Source organism: Syngnathus typhle, linkage group LG13, assembly GCF_033458585.1.
Source record: "Syngnathus typhle isolate RoL2023-S1 ecotype Sweden linkage group LG13, RoL_Styp_1.0, whole genome shotgun sequence".
NCBI classification, from domain to species: domain Eukaryota; kingdom Metazoa; phylum Chordata; class Actinopteri; order Syngnathiformes; family Syngnathidae; genus Syngnathus; species Syngnathus typhle.
The window spans coordinates 9454418-9474317 of NC_083750.1; the positions used below are offsets into that span (position 1 = coordinate 9454418).

General features: G+C 42.0%; 1 protein-coding gene and 1 long non-coding RNA gene across 2 annotated transcripts; both read right to left on the minus strand.

Moving 5' to 3' along the window:
• Positions 1-346: 346 nt before the first annotated feature.
• On the minus strand, positions 347-2897 carry LOC133165988 (aquaporin-1-like). Its single transcript, XM_061295933.1, has 4 exons — positions 2362-2897; positions 1241-1402; positions 1080-1160; positions 347-820 (listed from the first exon to the last, which is right to left on the minus strand). Exons 1-4 carry the CDS (start codon positions 2716-2718, stop codon positions 641-643), a joined length of 780 nt encoding a protein of 259 aa, XP_061151917.1. The 5' UTR covers positions 2719-2897; the 3' UTR covers positions 347-640.
• Positions 2898-13289: 10392 nt separating this feature from the next.
• LOC133166057 (uncharacterized) lies at positions 13290-19414 on the minus strand. Its single transcript, XR_009717688.1, has 5 exons — positions 17940-19414; positions 14182-14273; positions 14013-14094; positions 13782-13889; positions 13290-13690 (listed from the first exon to the last, which is right to left on the minus strand). It is a non-coding gene; the product is annotated as an uncharacterized LOC133166057 (long non-coding RNA).
• Between the last annotated feature and the right edge of the window lie 486 nt (positions 19415-19900).

Sequence of the window (19900 nt, forward strand, 5' to 3'; positions counted from 1 at the left end):
AGTCCTGCAGCAGGGACATTTAATCAATCAGAGATCTGACACTCAAGGACAAGTACTGAGACAACCTGCATCGGTCTAATATGATCGGTTCATTATTTGGGCATCAAATATAGACTAGGATCCTAAAACAGCGAGTGAGGAGTGCACTGGCACCGAGTGCTGGGGAGGCCCCGAGAGAAAATTTTCCCCCGAGCGGGCCCCGCTAAAAGGGTTAATCTGCCCATTGATGAATTCGTTTTGCCAACTGGAAATATTCCAGAAAGCCCCCGGCCGGGTGCCCCCTTTCACCTCCACATCGCAAACCACAATAACAAACCGTAACCTACAAAAGAAACAACAAAAAAAGTTTAAGTGAAACAAGTGTTTTATTTATTTTTTTAAAAAAGTGACTTCAATATCATCGAGGGAAAAGTGAGAAATGCACATACACGAATACAAAAATAACAGCACGGCATACAGAATACTGATAATGGAAGAACATTTCAACACACGCTGATACCATTGCTGCAAGTAAAAGCGTGTGTGAATGTGTGTGTGTGTGAGCGCGCTACAAAGACACCTTGCAGCTCCCAAAATGAGATTACGCTAAAACAGCTTTCTTTTTTTCCATTTTACAAGGGCAAGCCACATGCTCCGCCCACTACTTGGAGGACATTTCCACCGCTGAGGCGTCGTTGGGGCCGTTGACGTCGTAGTCGTCCACGGGGCCGCTCATCAGCACCCTTACCCGATCGGGGAAGTCGTCCATCTTGGGCGAGAGCAGGAAGTCGTAAACGAGGGCTGCCGCCACGCCGCCGCACATAGGCCCGACCCAGAACACCTGCGGTGGGATTCGCGGGGGTCAACCAAATCATAATAAAGCTTCATTTGTGACATCACGTGCCATTTGATGTCATCGTATCAACCTGCAGTGGATTGGTGAGGTCGATTCCGATGACGAGTTTAAAATTGTTCCGAGCATACATAATGCAGAGATAATAATTACAGCCTGACTTGCATGTGATCTTATTCCATCACGACTCAAATCAGTGGCTCGAAAGCGTCACAAAATAGTCCCAATTAAAGAATATCTCATGTACCCAATGGTTGGTGAAGTTATTCAGGACCAAAGCTGGACCAAAGCTGCGTGCGGGGTTGATGCTGCAACCCGTGTAGCTGATCTGGAAGCACCCAAAACAGACAAAAAGAAAAAAATCAGCGTCTAACTTTTTTATTTCCCCTCGGCAAGATGCTAACTCACCGCCGCCAAATGTCCCAGGCACACGGAGAGGCCTATGGCCAAGGGTGCCGAGCCGGTGACGTCACGCCTGCGTTTATCAGTCACGGCAATGACACACAGCACCAGTTGGAAGGTTGCCAGGAGCTCGATGCCTACGCCCTGGCTTGGGGTGACGCCAGCCAGCTGAGAAAAGAGGAAAAAAAAAAAGACAAGATCCAGTTAGTTGGTTTCACGAGCTGCTACTAACATATGCAATGGGTGGTTATCTCGCCGTGCCAGATGCTGATACTGGAGGCTCCACAAGCTGCAGGGACTTTAAGTCAAAGGTGGTTTAATGAATAACAGCAATACTGAGGAACCAAGGCCATACTCAATTTGTTATTTAGGACTGATTTGGACAACTGCATGCTTGGCCCAATCAAATACTCTTGTGGGCCATATTCAGCCCAAGGGCTACAGGTTGCACATCATTCTCGTAGCCAAAAACAAAACCTTGTAAAATGTAATTGTTTTAATTAGTCTTATGAAAATGGCAACTTTACCATTTAAATATTACTTACTTCGAATAAAACCATTTTCTTCAAGTAAAGCTGTAACTTTTAAAGTAAAAAAAAAGCATAAAATGCATAACAGTTGCATTTTTTCCCCTCAAACTAAAAAGTATTTTTCCCTTGTAAATTTCTATTTTTTTACATTTTAAAATGCTGACGTATCCTCTTGAGGTTACAAAATTCTATTCTCTAACATTACCACTTCTTTCCCCATAAACGAACAACTTTTTTTTCTATTATAAGCTTTAAATTTGAATATTTTTTTTTCCTTTTAAGGTTACAATTTATTTTTACTTTCTTCTGGTAACTTTAACACTTAATACTCAACATGTGCAATATAATTTATCATTTATAATAAAATAACTAGCAAATTTGACATGGATTTAGACTTGAACAATTTTTGTTCATGAGCTAAAGAGTCATCTTAAAAAATGCACCTGGATCCAGATGATTTTATTTTGTGCAACCACTTGAGAAAATTTACAAAACAAATGAACTATTTATTAATTCCAGTAGTTTTTTAAAATATATATATATAGTATATATACTACATATATTTCAGTCGATTATAAACAGGCTTTCGACGCTTACCTCATTGAGGCCCAGCTTGTCGTTGGCTGCGGGGCGTACTCCGTACAGAATGCCGCTGGCGAGGGTGGAGCCCAACAACTGGGCCACGATGTACATGAAAGCCCGGAAGAGGCTGATCTGGCAACTGGCGAGCATGCCCAGCGTGACGGCCGGGTTGAGGTGGGCGCCGCTGATGTGACCCAGGCTCTGCGCCAGTGTGGCAATGGCCAGCCCAAAGGCCAGCGACACCTTGACCTCTTGACCCGGGTCGCCTGGCTTTCCTATGGCTGCGACGATGCTGAGAAAAATGAACAGGGTCATGCCCACCAGCTCGGCCAGGACGGCCCTCCAGAAGGCTTTGCTCTTGAACTCCCTCATGGTGATGTGTGGCTGCAAAGTGTACGTGCGTGCCTGCGTATGCGCAGGCAAAAAGCAAGCGGCGTATTTAAGGCCCGAGGACTGATAATGGTCAATGGGCGGGCTTTAAAAAACTGAAAGGGCCACAGTGAATTAATGAGGAATTGAAAAGACCTCCTCCTCCTTCTCACCCAGCACCTCCCAGTAAACTCCAAAACTCGCAGAGAATCCAGCCTCGTGCTTGAAACCCTTGTCAATGTCTCAAAAAGTCCAAAACATGTGAAATAAGTCTGGTGCTGAAAAACATTTCAGTGACAGTTGTGCCAAAATAAATAATCAATCGGCACAAGCGGCAGAACAAAAGTTGTCACTCATTAACCGCCAGGACGAGCGCTAAATACTTATTACATGCGGTGTTGCTCGGTGCAGCCAGAGAGAAACGAGGTGAAACGTCAACACTTGACAAAGGAGCAGTCGCTTACACCTGGAGCTCCCCGATTCTGACGCGGGATGTTGGGAAGTTGCTGGACATCCATTTGGTGGAACTGATTGGCGAGTGCGAAGATGTGTGGTCACACTTCAAGGATGACATGTTGCATGTGACTTTATGAGTCATGCAACATCAGAGTTGATTGAAATCGTGAGCCCCCCCCCAAGCTTGTCAAAACAAAACCTCTTTTTTTCTTTGTTTTTAAAATTTCTGTAGCACTTTCTTTGAAATGTACACTGCATTACAAATAAAATCTATTACTACGCCAGCCAGAATTTTACAAGCTACTAAACATACGTCCGAGTTAACCCGCAGTGGTCAGATCAGAAAAAAAACCCCCACCGCGACAGAGTGAGGGACACCGTGTGTTGTTTTGCAGATTTTTCCGGCCATACGACGACGGGTGAGCGAACAGAGCGAGGGGTTCAAGGCGGAGGAGCGCCGACCACTCTGAAATGCAGTGACCCGCAAAACTGCCTGTGACAGGCGGCGGGGACTCATTGTACTAATTGCTCCAATGTGTCCTCATCAGCAACAAATACCGGACAGTGTCTTCCGTCTCTTTTGGCAAAAAAAAAAAAAAAAAAAAGTAGCAAAAACAAGATGGAGGGTAGCACAAAAAAGATGAGGGAAAATAACCTCAGTCAACCTTCAACTCAATGCCAGGTTAGTTTGGATTTGGCGCCACCCTGTGGCATCTGGGTGCTAAGGACCCATGTTGACGTTTCGACAAAAGTAGTGCTTTGGTGCCAAAAACACTATATCGAGGGGCTTCACTTAGAAAAAGTGCTGCCCTTCAGCGGTATCTTTAGGCTGCTGTTTTGGCTAGCAACAGAGTTCAAATGGGATCACGAGATGCCACCGTGTCGTCTGGTTCTCTCCACCAGGGACGCAGTGTTGTGACGCTCCATTGTAACCCTGACGGTTTACGGCTTCCTCGCTCTGTCGTCACGTGGCGCCCGCTGACGGTCGTATCCTTTATTGTTGTTTCCCCATCAACACAACGTATCCTGCCGAAGGGCATCGGGGTGCTTCTCGTCGTCACGTGCGCCACCCTGGGTGGCCGTTACTTTTATCCACAAAGCCAAAAAATGTCAACGGTAATATTATCTTGTATGATATCAGTTTTTTTTCTTAATATGACCTTAATATTTTGCAGAACACTGCTTTAAATCATAAAATGAGAAATGAATGGTACAGTTACACACCAGTTTTTATTGCCTTGTTTTCCTCCTAACATCATGTTTTTTTTTTTCTTATGACATTTTTTCTTTTCGCTGAAAGTGTTTTCCTGTCAAATTTGATTTCTCTTTTCGACCTTAAGTGCATAAATATCCAAATCGCATCTGAATTGCTGAATTACATCCTCCACTTGTTAGCAGTCCGCCCCCGCCCCAGTGACGACCCCACCCTCTTGCCCCCCCATCGCTGCCTCCCTCCAACAGCGCTCTTTCATAAACACAAACCCCTCAGGACAATGAATTACAGTCTGCAAGATGTGCCCCCACACAAAACTTTTTGAAAAGATTAGAGGCGCCAAGTGAAATGTAATTGAATTGGGGGAAAAGCCGAGTAATGGACCGACCTGATAAGCAAACATTTTTTTATGTGTCAAAAATTAAATTCTTAAATGCAAAACTTGAGTTAGCATCGGAAGATTCATGTTTTCCATCCGACTCGTGTGTGAGCGGGAGTAAAATTCAAAATTACAACCCTAACGGCATGAAAAAGGCGACCTTTGGAAAACCTCTGCCTCTTATCTTAAGCACTTCAACGGTGCTGCGTTATCAAAGATTTCAGATGCAGTTAAGATAAAAATTATGTTTTGAAATGACTGCCCGATAAATGTGTTCTTTCAGCACTTTTGTAAATGGCGCGTCCATTTTAAATTGGGATAAATAGTGGTTAAAATTAACACTGCTGAAGCTACTCATATTAATGAAACGCGCAGTGACTTGACACGGACCCTTGAGGCATCTCAATTACAAAATTCTAATTTTTCTAAAATTCAAATGTAGGCTATCGTACAGTATATGAGCATAAAGTTTTATCATATCATATGAGAATTAAGTTTTATAAGATCATTTCAGAAGCTTGTAAACAAGTGCAATCATGATAAATGTCCCATTTCACAAATGGGAGAACACGGGAGGACATCTTATCAGCCAGTATACTTTTTATTCATTCATCAAATGCTTTCCATTCCAAAGAGGTTAATATTATGCCAATTCCTTAGCGCAGTGCTTCTCAAATAGTGGGGCGCGCCCCCCTTGGGGGGCGCGGTGCTATTCCTGGGGGGGCGCGTGTGACCCTGGGGAACAGGCTTTTTTTTTGGCAGTACTAGAATAAAGTGTAATTGCGCGTTTACTACAGCAGGGGGCAGTGGCGCTCTCATTGTTACTTCTGTCACGTTTGCGACAGTGCAACATTTTACGACTTACAAGACAAATTAGGATAGTCACGGTGGGGAGGGGGGGCGCGAATAGTTTTCTTCTTGCTAGGGGGGGGCGTAACAGAAAATAATTGAGAAGCACTGCCTTAGCGGGACGGACGGCAGACTGGCCATAAAACTCTAATCGAGTCTGGTTAGCTTAAAACAATTGGCTTCTTTTATTATCTCCCTGCGGGGACGTGGCGATACTACAAAGGGCACTGAGATTTTATGATGTGTGAAAACATCATAAAAACTCTCGTGGTGTGCTTACGTGTCACGTAAAATGGGAGGGTGGGGCGAGTTTGTGATATCCGGACTGATATCTCGGACTCTACATGACGAATCGCAAGAATCATGATCATATCTACCTCATTTGTTGTTTTTGTTGTTCAATTTAACTGGTTTACTTGTAAAAGTAACGTTAGCCTTTGAGAATAGTGCGAAGAGGTCAACAAATATGCCCTTCCTTGTCACATTGCAGAATATAAGGATATTGCCAAACTAAACAAGCTTCTTCCCTGATAAGGCGATGGGAATCTGTTAACGCTTCTTCAGAGAATTCTGGACACTTCCTACACTTGAGACAAACCACAACAAAACACCGGCGCTTTGAATTGTTTCCAAATTAGCCTCAAGCGATGCAAAAATGTTTGGTCGTCTCTCATGTGCAGTCTAGAAAAGCGCTAAATTATATTATTATTGTTACTACTCATTATTTCTGCCAAAGTGAATTCTTATGTGTTCATTTAGATGATTTTGGAGATTCAGTCAGTGAATCTATGATGAGTTTGTGGCGGGAAGATGTTTATGAGGTGACATGAGACCATTCGCACGATACCGGATGACGTCAGAGTCTCGTTCCATCGATTTCCACCCATAACCTCAAAAAAAAAAAAAAAAAAAGGAAAATACATTAGCCAAAATGGCTTTTAACCAATCTATGAGCCAGGAAACGTTTCCAAAACAAATAGACACAAAGAATGACGGTGAGGATGAAGCTCTTGTTTGTATTGGCTCTTTCCAAGCACGGCCCTTGACCGGCTGCGCCGTCACCTTTGGCCTTTTAACGCCGCCATATTGTGTCGCTCGGGAACTGAGGTGTTCCACTACGTGACGTGGGGTCACGTAGTCACTCCTTTACATTTCAGCTGAAAAGCTTTAAAATGCCAATACTTGAAATGAGTGCTACAATTTGGATTTCATTCAAAACGAATGCAGTTCTTGATGAGCGCTGGTTGAAAATGATTCCTTGACACCAACAATGAACTGAACTCAGAGAGTTGACATTTCGTTACATTCCTATCTAAAAAATTCATCGGATTCTTGATACAGACGAGCGACTCGCTTTCAAGTTGGAGTAGGACCGATTGCGTGCTCGATAACTACGAGTTGACATTTCCGATTCCAATCTCATTTTGAATCAACGGGCGCATATTTTAACTGGACGACAATTGCGACCTTATTGACACCAATAGGAAACCGCGACATCGAAAAGCGAGCCAGGTAGCCATTAAATCGTAGTCGATGCATGTGCTTTGTTCATTATTGTCGTTACGTAACGCGGAAACACGCAAACACATGCAGACAGACAATCAGGGTTATTTCCTCCAGGCAAGACACTTAGCATTAAATCTTGAAACACAAAGCAGCGTCGGCTGATAATCAGCCGGTGGTCCCAACGCGGGAAGTGGCGAGGGTCTTAACGGGGCAGGTGTCGGCAGGATCTTCTCACAGAGCGCCGGTCCCCCGAGGTGCGACGGGGCTCTCCCGTCTCCTGTTCCCTCATAGCTGTTGGCTTTATTACGGGAAGGAACGAATCGGATCACTGCTTCCCTGCATTGTGTGGGCAAATGGGAGGCGCGACTGTTTTTGGCGCTCTCGAGGAATGCCCTCTCCAACCCATAAATTACCACTCGCTGGATGTGAATTACGAGGGACCACATAATGTATATTTTAAAGACGAAATGCGACTTTTCCACTGTGGCCACAGGCAGAGCTAGATGGAGGGCCACGGGGGCACCTCACCCCCCTCGAAATATGCTGTGGCTTTTGTTAGAGGTGTGCGTTCTCTCGGGTGCCATTTTGTGGCATGATTTATTTTCCCTATATGAAAATCCAGCCAAACAAAGTTGAAAAACTGTTCCCGCCCACTCATTTAATAGAGCAACGGCAGACTCTGGCACCTCGTTTAATGAGAGCGAGTCAAAATGTGAATATCAAAACGTTTAATTAGAATATTGGCTGATATTTGGAAAGGTCAGCTCGAGCACGCCTTTTTTTTTTTTTTTTTGAAACTGCAGATGAGTCACTGGCTCGTTGCCTTTAGTTTCGAAAAGAGCTGCGGCCGCTTGAGCTCGCCTGGATTGAGGAGAACAAAAGTGTTCATGTTACTGATTTTGGTGCCAGTTTTTTCTCATTGAAACATCAATCACAATGACATTTGGAACCCATAGTCAGAACCATGCAAGCTAGAACTCTTTTGTTCCGCACGTTGGCGGGGATCCTCACCCAGATGCGGCCAGACGGGGAGTAGCGCCTTCCAAATACAACAGGAGGCCTTCTCCTTGGGGTCAACTCTGACATTTGTTTATCTGCTTGTGGTCAGACCATCCTGACAAAAAACGACCTGCGTCTCCGGGTCAAACGGTGTTGACACAAGGAGTCGGGGAGTCAGCTCACTGCCTAAATTCTCACATGGCTAATCTGATTGCTCATTTGGAGAATATCTGCGCTGGGAGGGATCGCTCGGCCTTCCGCCAGATGGCAGAGCCATTTGGGGTCCGCTTATAGCAGCAAGGTGGGGGTTTCTGCTGCACGACCTGGGTGGGATACGGTAGCGTTACGCTACACGTGAGCGCTCGGTCGTCTTGGCCACCAACATCCACAAGGCAGTTTCCAGAAATAGCAACGGCATTGTTGACTTACTATGGCGCTCAGGCTTCCTTTGTATTATGTTCCTTGAATGAAGCGGGCTTCAAAACATGTACGAAGATTTCCCTAAAGGCTTTCCATCTCCTCTCACGTGGGAAATCAAAAGATGATTTCATCCAAGTTCCACAATTCATGTTCAAAATGGAGGAGTCGCCATCACGGAGCTCCGTGTTTATCTTAACATGATTGAAAGGTTTATAAACTATTACTGGAGTCGTCCTGCCAGTACCAGGTACCTTTTTGCATTTGTGACCCCAACTTTCAGTCTTTGGAGAGTTTTACATTCATCTTTTGCTCAGGAAATTAGCAGGTCCCTCTTTGGCTATGTTTGGAGCATAAAATAGGAAATACGTGCTTGAGCAAAAAAATAAAAATAAATAAATCACACTTTTAAAAAGGAACAGCAAGTTGGCACTAGACAATAATTTGGTTTTACATTCACTTGATGTAGAAAGAAAATTAAGAAATTAGTTAAAATAAACGTTTCTTCAAATCTAAAAGGATGAATTCAACCAATCACACTTAACACAGTCAATGAAATGTGACTGGGTGTTTTGTTGAATGGCGCAATGATGTCCAGCAGAGGGCAGTAATTGCTCATCATTTAAATAATCCACACATTCTACACATCAGCATTGCTGGGGGGCCTTCTAACAAGCAGGAGTCATTTTCTCCTTGCTTTTGATACCCCCCCCCCCCCCCCCCCCACTTCCATCCTGACGTTCAATTAAATTCCACTGAGACTTGAAAGGTGCGGGGAACAATAAGATTACATCAAGCCTGAGGGATACCTGCTTGAAAGTTTTTTTTCCAACAACGGCACTTCTTGTCCCGTAAAAAGAAAATTATGCAAATGATACGTCTCATGCGAATATTTGCATGATATCCCAAGAAAGCACTCAGAAAAGAATCAAACAGGACGAGCATCCATTATTCATATTTACCGAATAGTAAACATCTGCCCAATATAATTAAATATTATGACTGCACTGCATTGTGAAGTCGCTTTGATTTCAAAGTGGAAAATAATGCTTGGTAGGCCGACAGCGACCCCCGTGGGGACAAGCGGGACAGAAAATGGATGGATGGATGGATGTTTCGATTCAATTCAGTAGGATTGCGATTCGATAAGATGCCGTGAGTGTCTTGTTGTCATTTTACCTACCGTACATTCATGAATGAACTTGCCACTAATGTAAACATTTCCCTCAAAGCTATACCTCTCCCCAAAAACCCGTTTCGAGACAATCTCGATATATTCAAAAGCGGAACCGTTTCGATTTCCATCCTCAAAATCGATTCAAGTCGTTTTTTGTGACAGCCTCTATCTACTAATCTATCCATCCAATACAGACACGCACACACGCTGTATTGTTTCAGATAATGAGTCATGTCAGCGCAGTGCAGCAGAGCTCAGGCGTAACAACAAAACAAAAACATAACTCGACAATGGCTGCGATGAAGCTTTATATACCGTCACGGCTGTTTACACACATTGACTTGCGGGCTGTCTAATGAGCGGTTCAGCTTGTTATAGTTATATATATTTATTTTTTATTTTTCCTCCCCCGCATTTGCAGCCGTCATGAGTCAGCAAAGGGAATGTCAGCTAGTGCTTTACACTTGTGGAGTTAAAATACTCATCTCAAATCTTATGTTATTATTTAGATGCTCATCTAACCTTCTCGCATATACATGACTTGAAAGGTTTCCATGGTGCATGTTTTCAAAAGCAATATGCCTGACGGCAGAATGCATTTCATGCTCATACAATTCGGCGCTTCACCCCCCCAAGGACAAAATGTGACAAAAAAGGGAAAAGAGATTAATTTTCTTCAGGCTTAGCAGAATCAAATTATTACAGAGACACACTTTCATATGCACAAGTTGCAGAGGAGTCAAAAGGAAAACTCTCAGTTGCCCAATGTTGATTAAAAATAAAAGAAAATCATGACAGAAACTATTTTGGGCAAATGTATTTGTGTTCTATCACCTGTATGTGTGCTAGACATCTTGTATAGAGTGTGTAAAAAGATGAAGCAGTAACATAACAAGGTGCTTCAGCTTTACACATTGACACACATTCTGCCGAAAAGTTCAAACCTTGCTCCAGGCAATTATTCAACATTGGAGCAAAATAGCTTTAAGCTATATATTAGGATCCTGGACAGCAGTTACTGAAAGGTTATCACTCATGGGGTGAGCCAGGGTGTTCTTAAATGTCCTTCTAGCTATAAAATGAGGTTCGCATATTTCTTGCCAAATATTTCCGATGCAGCCAATTGGGCAGTGGTCAGTAAAATTTAAGAGGAGGAACTCCAAAGGATTTAAAGTTATGTGGCGTGTTGGTTAAAAGGAGCGCCGTTAAAGGGACCGTGTTGACGATAGACATCGCCACAACAAGAGGATGTATCTTAGTTCTTCATTTTTACATCAGCTCTTTAAAAGTTATAGGTCACGTTAATAATGAAAATACTTTTTTTTTTATTACAAAAACCTGACATTTGAGTGTGTAGTCTTTTTATGCACCTTGACTCAATAAAAGTTGGCAAACATCGCACTCGACCTTTAACTTAATGGTTAATTTTATCAAGATGAATACTCATCCTTTGACAACCATATAGAATGTTATAAGATGTTAAGAAATATTATTGATTTTGAGAGAATATAAAAAAAAAACCACAAGTTTGATTTGGTAATAGACAGCTTCTGTCAGAGTGCACAGATTTTAAAGAGGCACTTCACACACTTGCACACAAAGCCAAGAATGCAGCAAAAAGAAGCAAGCGGTTCTTCTCCAATCACCTTGTGCATATGTAAAATTCATGCCATGAGGGTGAATAACGGACCTGTCGATGTTGCGGCATGAAAATTGTGTTGTATATATGCCTTCGGGCCTAATTGGGCTGAGTGGGACTGAAGCCCATATTGTGTGAGACGAAAGACCAACAATAATCACACACACACACAAGACGGATTGGACGAAGCTCTCAAATGCTGTCGAGACCACCATCCAGTGTCATTGTGAATATTTAAGTCCAATAATTGGGATGAATGAGGCCAAGGTTATCCAAAAACTCTGTTCCAATGTGAGAGTATTGATCTGGCTAAGAAGATGGCGCTATGTTTATGGTGCCATTATGGTGCTAGATGATGATAAAGCTCACGTTGGAGCAGAAAGCCCAATTGTACATTCAACCTCTTTTGTTGTGGCTCTGGTCTGTTCTTGCTTTGGTTTTATGACTTCTTTAGCTCAGGTGACCTTCAAAAGGGTTCGGGGAAGGTTTAGCGCTTGTCGTTGAGGTGGCTCAACTTTCCAAAGTCCAAATATGTCAGAGAAATTCATCCACTTACTTGATCACATGTGGAATCCTTGTTGGATCTCAACTGGAACACACACAGTCACAAAGTGGAACTAATCAGTGAAGTGTCTCCTGAAGTGGGCTGCGCTCGCTCCTGTGTTGTCGGCTGCGCCCAAGCGGGTGTGCTCCGCCGGAATCAATCTCAGTCATGTCTGGCCAAGAGAGAGAGAAAGGAGCAACTTAAGTCTGGAATAGTCAAATGCTTGAAGAAATGAGAAGATAAAGACAACAATACAATTTAAGTGATGCGCTGCAGAGCAATGGCGGCTTCAGTCATCACTGCCAAACAAACAGCGTTTGGCTGACTGACAATTCGTCACAACCTCTGTTACGGCATGAGTTACGATTAGCGCAGATCGGAAGCGCACGTTGATGAAGTGCGATCAGGGGTGAGCGCCCCCTGGTGATCTCATTTGGAGGCGATAATAAAACATATCTTGGCAAACATCTAATTAAAAGATGCCTTCTCTCAGGCCATCACAGCGGTAATGAAATGGTAATTACTTGACACAATAAATCCCAGAGTGCTTTTGCCAGCAGATTTTAAAGGCAATTAAATGGTTGAGAAATAACACCCCCATCTAGGAGGAGTTTAGGTGGGCTCCAAACCATGTGTGGTATTAATGGACATCCTTCAAGGATGATCCTTGAGTGAAATAATGAAGCAGTTAACGACCTATCGCGACACACGGTTAGTTAACGACAGCAAAAAAAAAGAAAAAAGTAGTTATAATGTAAGTAGACTGGCTGCTTGGAGTGTAACCAGTGGCGGTTCTACACTGAATTACTCCCTGGGGCAGACTATTTATGAGTGCCTCCCCAGCCCCCCTGTAAAAAAAACACCATTTTATTTAACGTAAAACACATTTTATGTCACGTGGGGGGCGGCACGTGACATAAAAATATATATAAAAGACAATTTATATATAAAAAATTAATTTGCGATTAGTTTTCTGTCAATTTAACTAAGTTTGGCAAAGCAGTGGTGCATTGGTGTTGTGCTACCATTTGTAAAACACAACCTCCAGAAAAATTCCAGCACAATATGCAAGGATAACCTCAAACTAATTGAATTGAAAACATGTTTTGACGTGTTTTGCCTCTGCGAGGCATAAAAGCTGATTAGTAAATCACCCGGTGGTCATTCGTTTGGCGCAATTAGGAATTTTGCACGTATACAAGTAAGCGGGAGCAAATTGAAACGCCGATGCGGCGGGCTTATCCGCTCACAAACGCTTGTCTTGGCATTTCAAGGGCAAAACATGCAGCGGACCAATGCATATAATCCTCTTATATGCGTGAGTAAACAGTTGATAAGACACGTCAGCGGATCCATGCAGGGCAAATCAATGTTCGCACGTTTTATTACCATGCAAAGATAATGTTGGAAAATTCTCCAAGGCAGCACTTCTGCCGGCAACACGGCATGTCCTATGTCACGCTTTTGTGATAAAAGATAAAGCTGATCATTAGGACATGTTCAGGGGGGGCGACTCCCTCTCACTACTTGGCAGATATGTCAGGATTAATATACGTGACCGTTCCTTGGGGCCAATCACCAAACGGCTGGAAAATAAAAAGGGTGAAAAGCAAAGGCAGCACAACAGCCCATCTGAGAATAATTGCATTAACGGGATGTATTGATCAAGGCTTATACCTGCCTTTAGATAAGCACATCTTGTTGATGTGAGCTGCTTGGAGAGCATCCAGAATATATGCACAATTGTAGATGACCCATTTGTCTTTCAGACACTCACACTTGTGTCAGGGAATTTCCTGAAAGTGATTTTGAGAAGATGTTATTTTCATTACTTGACAAACATATGGATTTTTTATTTTTTTTGCATTATTCTATTTGAAACACTACCAAAGATTGAGGCCAAACAACATGTGAGTGTGGAAAATTTGGTAGATATTGGCTGGTATAGAAAATTTCAGGAGAGCTGAGATGGTCTGCCAGCCTCAAAAACATTTGCTGGAAAACATATTGAGAAGAATAATTTAGAATGAGAACCAAGGAAAACCTTGCACTGCCTTTGTGCTTAAATGTTTCAAGGGAGCCATGAGAATTTCAATTCTGTACGTAAAAGGCACTTACCATATCTATAGCACAGCTTCTATCATATTCAACAGCATACATTCCATTATTTGTTGATATTTTTTTTCCGGTGCCTTATCATCTGGGAATGATTTGGACAAAACAACATCAGAGTGATAAGACAATATAAAGCTGTGACAAAACCACCCGCTGTCCGTCAAACACCTACCTGCTTTGTTTGCGATAGAGCAGATGGAATCATCGATTGCCGTCTTCCTACTCCATCTGGTGATGTATTGCGACTTATTGAAGTTCCTGTGGCTGCATGAATAACACAAGAGGTGACAGAGTAAAAAAGTTACTGAATAAGATAGACACACAAAACATTCTCAAGTGCAAAAAACAAAACCTGGCCAACATTTATGGGCCATAATTAAGTTTGGAATCTTAATGTTCTTACCAGATAAGCTAACAGTTAGCTTGCATCGCCATTATGAAATCTTTGCTTAAATGACGAGATCCAACACGAATGACGCCATTAGATCAAGGTATCGAATGAATGAATTTATTGCGGGAGCTGCGGGCAATTGACCGCGTCGGCGTGTAGACAGTATATAAGGGACACCTAATAAATTGAAACAAGCATGTCCCTAAAGGCTTTGACTCCATGCATACATAAGTCTGACATTTTCTTGAAAGCTTCTTGCTCTGGGGCTGCGTCGTAAAAATTCCAAACAAGTAATAAATGGATCTCGGCTCATTTGAGTACATTTGACATGCTAAGAAATTCTAAACGCTTTACATATTCCTGGAATTCCATTTCCTCATGTAACTTTAAATGAAATCAAAGCCCACTGCTGTGAATCATGGACAATGGAGAAGGTTAAATTGAGTGTGAGTGAATCCGTGATTATCGATGAAGGAAATTGTAACTGTAATGCGTCGTTACGTGGGGCTCGTTGGGAGTCGAGTTAATCTAAAGTCTTGTGGCCTCAGCACGGAGGATGGAAGAGCAGCACTTGCAGAGCGCACACACAGAGACACACATACGCAACCTCAGCTCTGGTTGACCTTTCTCCCGGATAAAGACATGGGGTCAGTCTGAGGCACCCCTTTCGTATGACAGCTCATGAAAACGCTATCGCGCTCCGTCATCCACGATTCACAAAGTGAGAACCTCGCTTTTAGTAGGGCACCGAAAATACTCTCGGATAAAGTAGCAAACTATTACATAAATGGATGGGATATGTTTCGAACACAGATAGGGGAAAAAGCCAAATTGTCACAAAAGCATAGGAATACAGAGTTACAATAAGCACTTTAGAAACCAAAATGCAACTAATGACAGAATATAAAACAAGTTGTATATAATAAGCACATGCTACACAATACAAAAATGTACAATTTTTTAATGTAAGTATGAACAAAACTAAGAGCCTGTTAAAATACATTCAAGAAAATTAAACCAATGTCTGAGGACATACAGAGGTGGAGTCTTAGCAACAGCATAAAGCGAACAATGACTATACAGTATCTCGACTGACAATCGTAAGTCTCCTTATCTGAGAGAGAGCAAAATGCCACAGCCCATAGAAACTGCTGGAAAAGACTAAGAAAGAGTAGTAGAACAAAATGAAATAGAGCACTCAAAGATAGTCAGTCAGAACTGCAAAACGTGCTTTACTCTGACAATGAACTTGGATCGTCAAGGTTACGTTGGTACTTCATTTGTAAATGGCAAACTGAGATTGCGAGTAAGAAATTATTCATTGACTTAGCAAACGTGGAAAAATCACAACAATGGATGGTCGCCACAATGACAAAAACGACTCACGAATACAAAACGTGTATAAATGCTAGCACGACGATGTTGTTTTGCATCGTGCGTTAGCATCAAGCTCGCTTACGTTTTTCTACATAATAAATGGTACACAACATGGGTGTTTGTTTGAAAGGGGCCTATAAATCCATCGTCTTCCCAGAGAATACCTTTGAGCTTTTTGCTATGTTTGCTGTTATGAGACTACAGACTCAGAATCATAAATTACAATCTTAATAAAAAACAACAATGGTTGGTGACAGCCATAATAAATGCATTAAAGTAGCGCCACAGAGTGTGTGTGTGTGTGTTAGGCCAGATAGTTTGTTTGGATTTTCACCCAAATAAATCACAGCTCAGTCTGAGGTGTCAGGTCCACAATCACCAAAGATTATTATATCTTTAGCCTCTGTTTTGGCAAGTATCATCCTCCCAGACAAAAACAAAACATCTCAAAACAGGATGAAATATGGAGTGATTTTGAAGCTGCTTTGTTACTGTTTGACTTAAAAAGGAGTAAGTGGACAATCTAATAGAAGTCAATTCAAGAGCGGCGATGAAAACGTCTATTTAAAGAGAAAACGGCTCAGTTTGGATTGAAAAGAGAATTCTATTCATGCTTTTGCCGACCTTATTTCCATTGTGAGGAATCAGAGCAGTTGGCAGTCAGCACTGCTTTGAAATTGATCGCAAGTCATTTTTATTATAGTTAAACGGCAGGGATAAACAAACGAGCAAAATAACAAAAAAAAAGGATGGAACTAGTTTAGATTCTGCTAGTTTACATTGTAAAGAATCGGCCCTCATGGATTTCCCATGGAGTATCCTCAAAGTGAATTAAACTTTGATGCCCTGCTCTGCCGAACAAAACTGGGTATCATGCTATTTGTGCTTATCATACGTGCCACCTGAGCAGCGCCTCAATGAAGTTGGATCCGAGCATGTTCAGACGCTGGCGAGCTTTTCACTGTAGGCGCTAAGTAGCTTCTGTTAAGCCGACGCGCTGTGATACAAAGCTGCTTGGGCTGATACATGACAACCCCGGTCCATGAGAAATCCATTTTTTCCCCATAAGTGCATTATCACAGGTGTTGTCTTTTCACACATGGTCGACACGCTTGCATTTAAATCGCACGCTGTTTGCCATGGCCAAACAATTTCAGTTGAACTCATTTGTAATGGAATGTTGTTAACAGTAAGGGTCTTAGTTTCAAGCCGAGTGCTATGCCTGTTTTGCTAATGAAATAAAGTCAAAAGGAAAACACCGAATTTCTTCTCCGGGGTTAGACACTACATCATTGTTCTTACTTGAACAATATATTTTGCCTACCTAAAATACCTAAACCTAAAATCTCAAAATTGGTGGGAATGAAAAATTCCACAAATCGGTTGTTTTCAGCCGCCCGAACACCCTGACCAAACAAACAAACAAACAAACAAACAAACAAACAAACAAACAAACAAACAAACAAACAAACAAACAAACAAACAATCAATCAATACAAGCCAAATATTTGTCAGTGACACGCTTCAAGCTGATTCTCATTGGTGTGCTTCCTATAGAATGATACCTCCTCCATTGTACTGCAACCTATATAATTAAGTAGGAAGCCAGTAGAAGAAGTTCTTTTCATGACTTCCTAGGCGGAAAAAATACAACATAGCAGAAGCGGGGGAGAACTGCGGCGCACGACGGTATGTCAAGACCTGTCCGCCTGAAGTAACAGCGAACGAAATTGATCAGAAATATCCAAGACAAAAATAGATGGGGGTCTAGTTAATACACCACTGAGTCATTACTTTTCATGTCCTCGCCGAAAGGCTTCAATGGCCCCTAAGAATGGAATGAAAATTGAACACAAGAGGTTGTGTGCAAATAATATCTTGGGGGAAGGGGAACGTAGCTCATTATCTGAGGTTATTATGACCACCCTGTTCCGAGGAACTGTAAATATTGATGTGTTTGGATCACTAGATCCTCAAGAACACCAATCCGGAGGTCGAACCAATGTCTGAATATCAACTTGTGAAAACAGAGCTAATTTTAGTCAAACATAAACACCGGTTACATGAGTTCCTACAAAAACACCTGGGGGAAAAGATGGAGAGCTGAGGAGGTTACCAATAAGCACTTTTACCACCTGTGTCTGTTTTGTGCGCCATGTTACCTGATTACTTTCTCCCGGTCCCATCAGTCATCCCCTCATGGGACAGCCAGTCACCTCCTTCTCCCGGCACTTATGTTTGGCCCAGCTGAGTCCCCTTCCCCGATGTAATTTGACTGAGTGCCGATTTCCGTTCAACTGTTGTTGTTTATTTGCAGTCAATGGCCTTGAAACTGCCGTCGTACTTCGACTTGGTCCGTTTGGATTGGCACCCAAAAAAAAAATCAAAATAAAATACTGAGTATTTTCTATATTTTTCTGAATATTTTTTTTTATTATATTTTAAGTCATAGCATTATCAATTTGGCCATATGTCAAAAATGACCAAAAAGATTTTCCTTTATGTGGACCCCTAATTGATGACTCAAAACCAATGATTGAGGCCAATTTTACTTGCAGCCAATTGTTATTCCAAGGAATCATCTGATTGTCATCGTCTGGAAGATTAGTACAACCCCCTTCGACGTTCTTGCACGTGTTTTTGATGTCTAATTAAAATAAGCAGTGTGTGTCCATTTGCAATTACAATGGAATGAATGGATTGATTTCAAAGTGAGGGACCACAGACAACTCACGCTGTGAGGAGTTTTAAATTGTAGTATGTATATAGCAATAACATCCAGCTCTTGCCACTTAAATGTTGCTAGCGCAGAGACGAGAATATACGTATTACAGTATGTCACTCATGACGCCATTCACCCGCAATTCAAATTTCAATGCTAATCTATGTGAGCCACGTGATGTTATGTTTGCCCAAAAATGTTTTTCCCCTTCAAGCGGAAAAGGCCTCTTGATATTTAAACAACATTCATCTGCCTTGGAAATTAGCATCCGGTTCTACGCTTCTGACACTTAACATTCTCCAAAGCGCTGGAGGCTTGGAGAAGGTTGAGTGGTGCTTCTTCCCCATCACCTGCTGCAAGACTACACGTCGAGTCCGTCACGTGGTACGTCGACATTAACTGTACGGCACAATCCACAGCAGACCGAATACTGTCAGATTGTCTTGGACTGGACCTTGGGAGTTTTCTGTCAATATTGTGACCTTTTGCTGGTCTCCCAGGACTTTTTCACATTTCGGTAAACTATAAATGGGTCATCGAAATTGTAAAAGATGTCAGCTATAGAGCGTTACAACGCAACGTTTCTGCGATGTTCTTGTTATCAACCTGCACGACATGAAACATGGACCTTTATGTTTACAACTGTACAAAGTTGAGATTTTTGCGGCCCCGACTCATGTTAACCCAGAAACAGCAAGTACGGGCTCCCATTTGGCTGAGCCAAACAACTTTACGGCTGGATAACATGTTTATTTAATTACAATCGATTACAAATCAAAAGAGATAACAGGAAGTTGGGTTTGTACTGAGTGTGTTTGGGAGTACATTCAGTTATTTTCTGTTTCTGGTTGGTTGTTTCCCCATGTGCACATCTGTTTCTAAAGAATTAGTGGTACAAAATTAATAATAATAAAATAATTTTCATCCCTTGCCCTATAAGTTAAGACGCAAATGTTTCCGCAAACTAGAAAATAACCTAACAGAGATGATCTTGAGTTTGTAATACATATTAATACACTATAATATAATTAATAATAATAAATAAAATAACAATATATAGTTAAACAATGTAAACCCGCGATCATGCAATGTTACACTTTGCAAAGCTATAATAGAGCTTTTAGTACTACAAGGTAATTACAAACTCTTAATTGGGGCGTACCGTGAATAATGACCCAGAGTTAACCCCCGCACCATGACGTCATCACGCATCGGGAGAGTATTCGGTGCTAAATAGCAATTCCATTTAGGGTAATATAATTAAAGGCTTAACCCAACAAATCGAGTCGTTTATATAATACAGTAAAATAATTAAGGACATGCGTTTACGGTAACCATGCAAACAAATCATTTGTGCCTGTTCTCCTCAATGACGTTGTGCTTCATTGACGCGTTCACCTG

Coding starts and splice junctions, on each gene's coding strand:
- LOC133165988 (XM_061295933.1), bottom strand. CDS start 2,718: ATGAGGGAGTTCAAGAGCAAAGCCTTCTGGAGGGCCGTCCTGGCCGAG. Junction 1,403..2,361: donor ACAAGCTGGGCCTCAATGAG/GTAAGCGTCGAA, acceptor CTCTTTTCTCAG/CTGGCTGGCGTCACCCCAAG. Junction 821..1,079: donor ATAACTTCACCAACCATTGG/GTACATGAGATA, acceptor ATCCCACCGCAG/GTGTTCTGGGTCGGGCCTAT.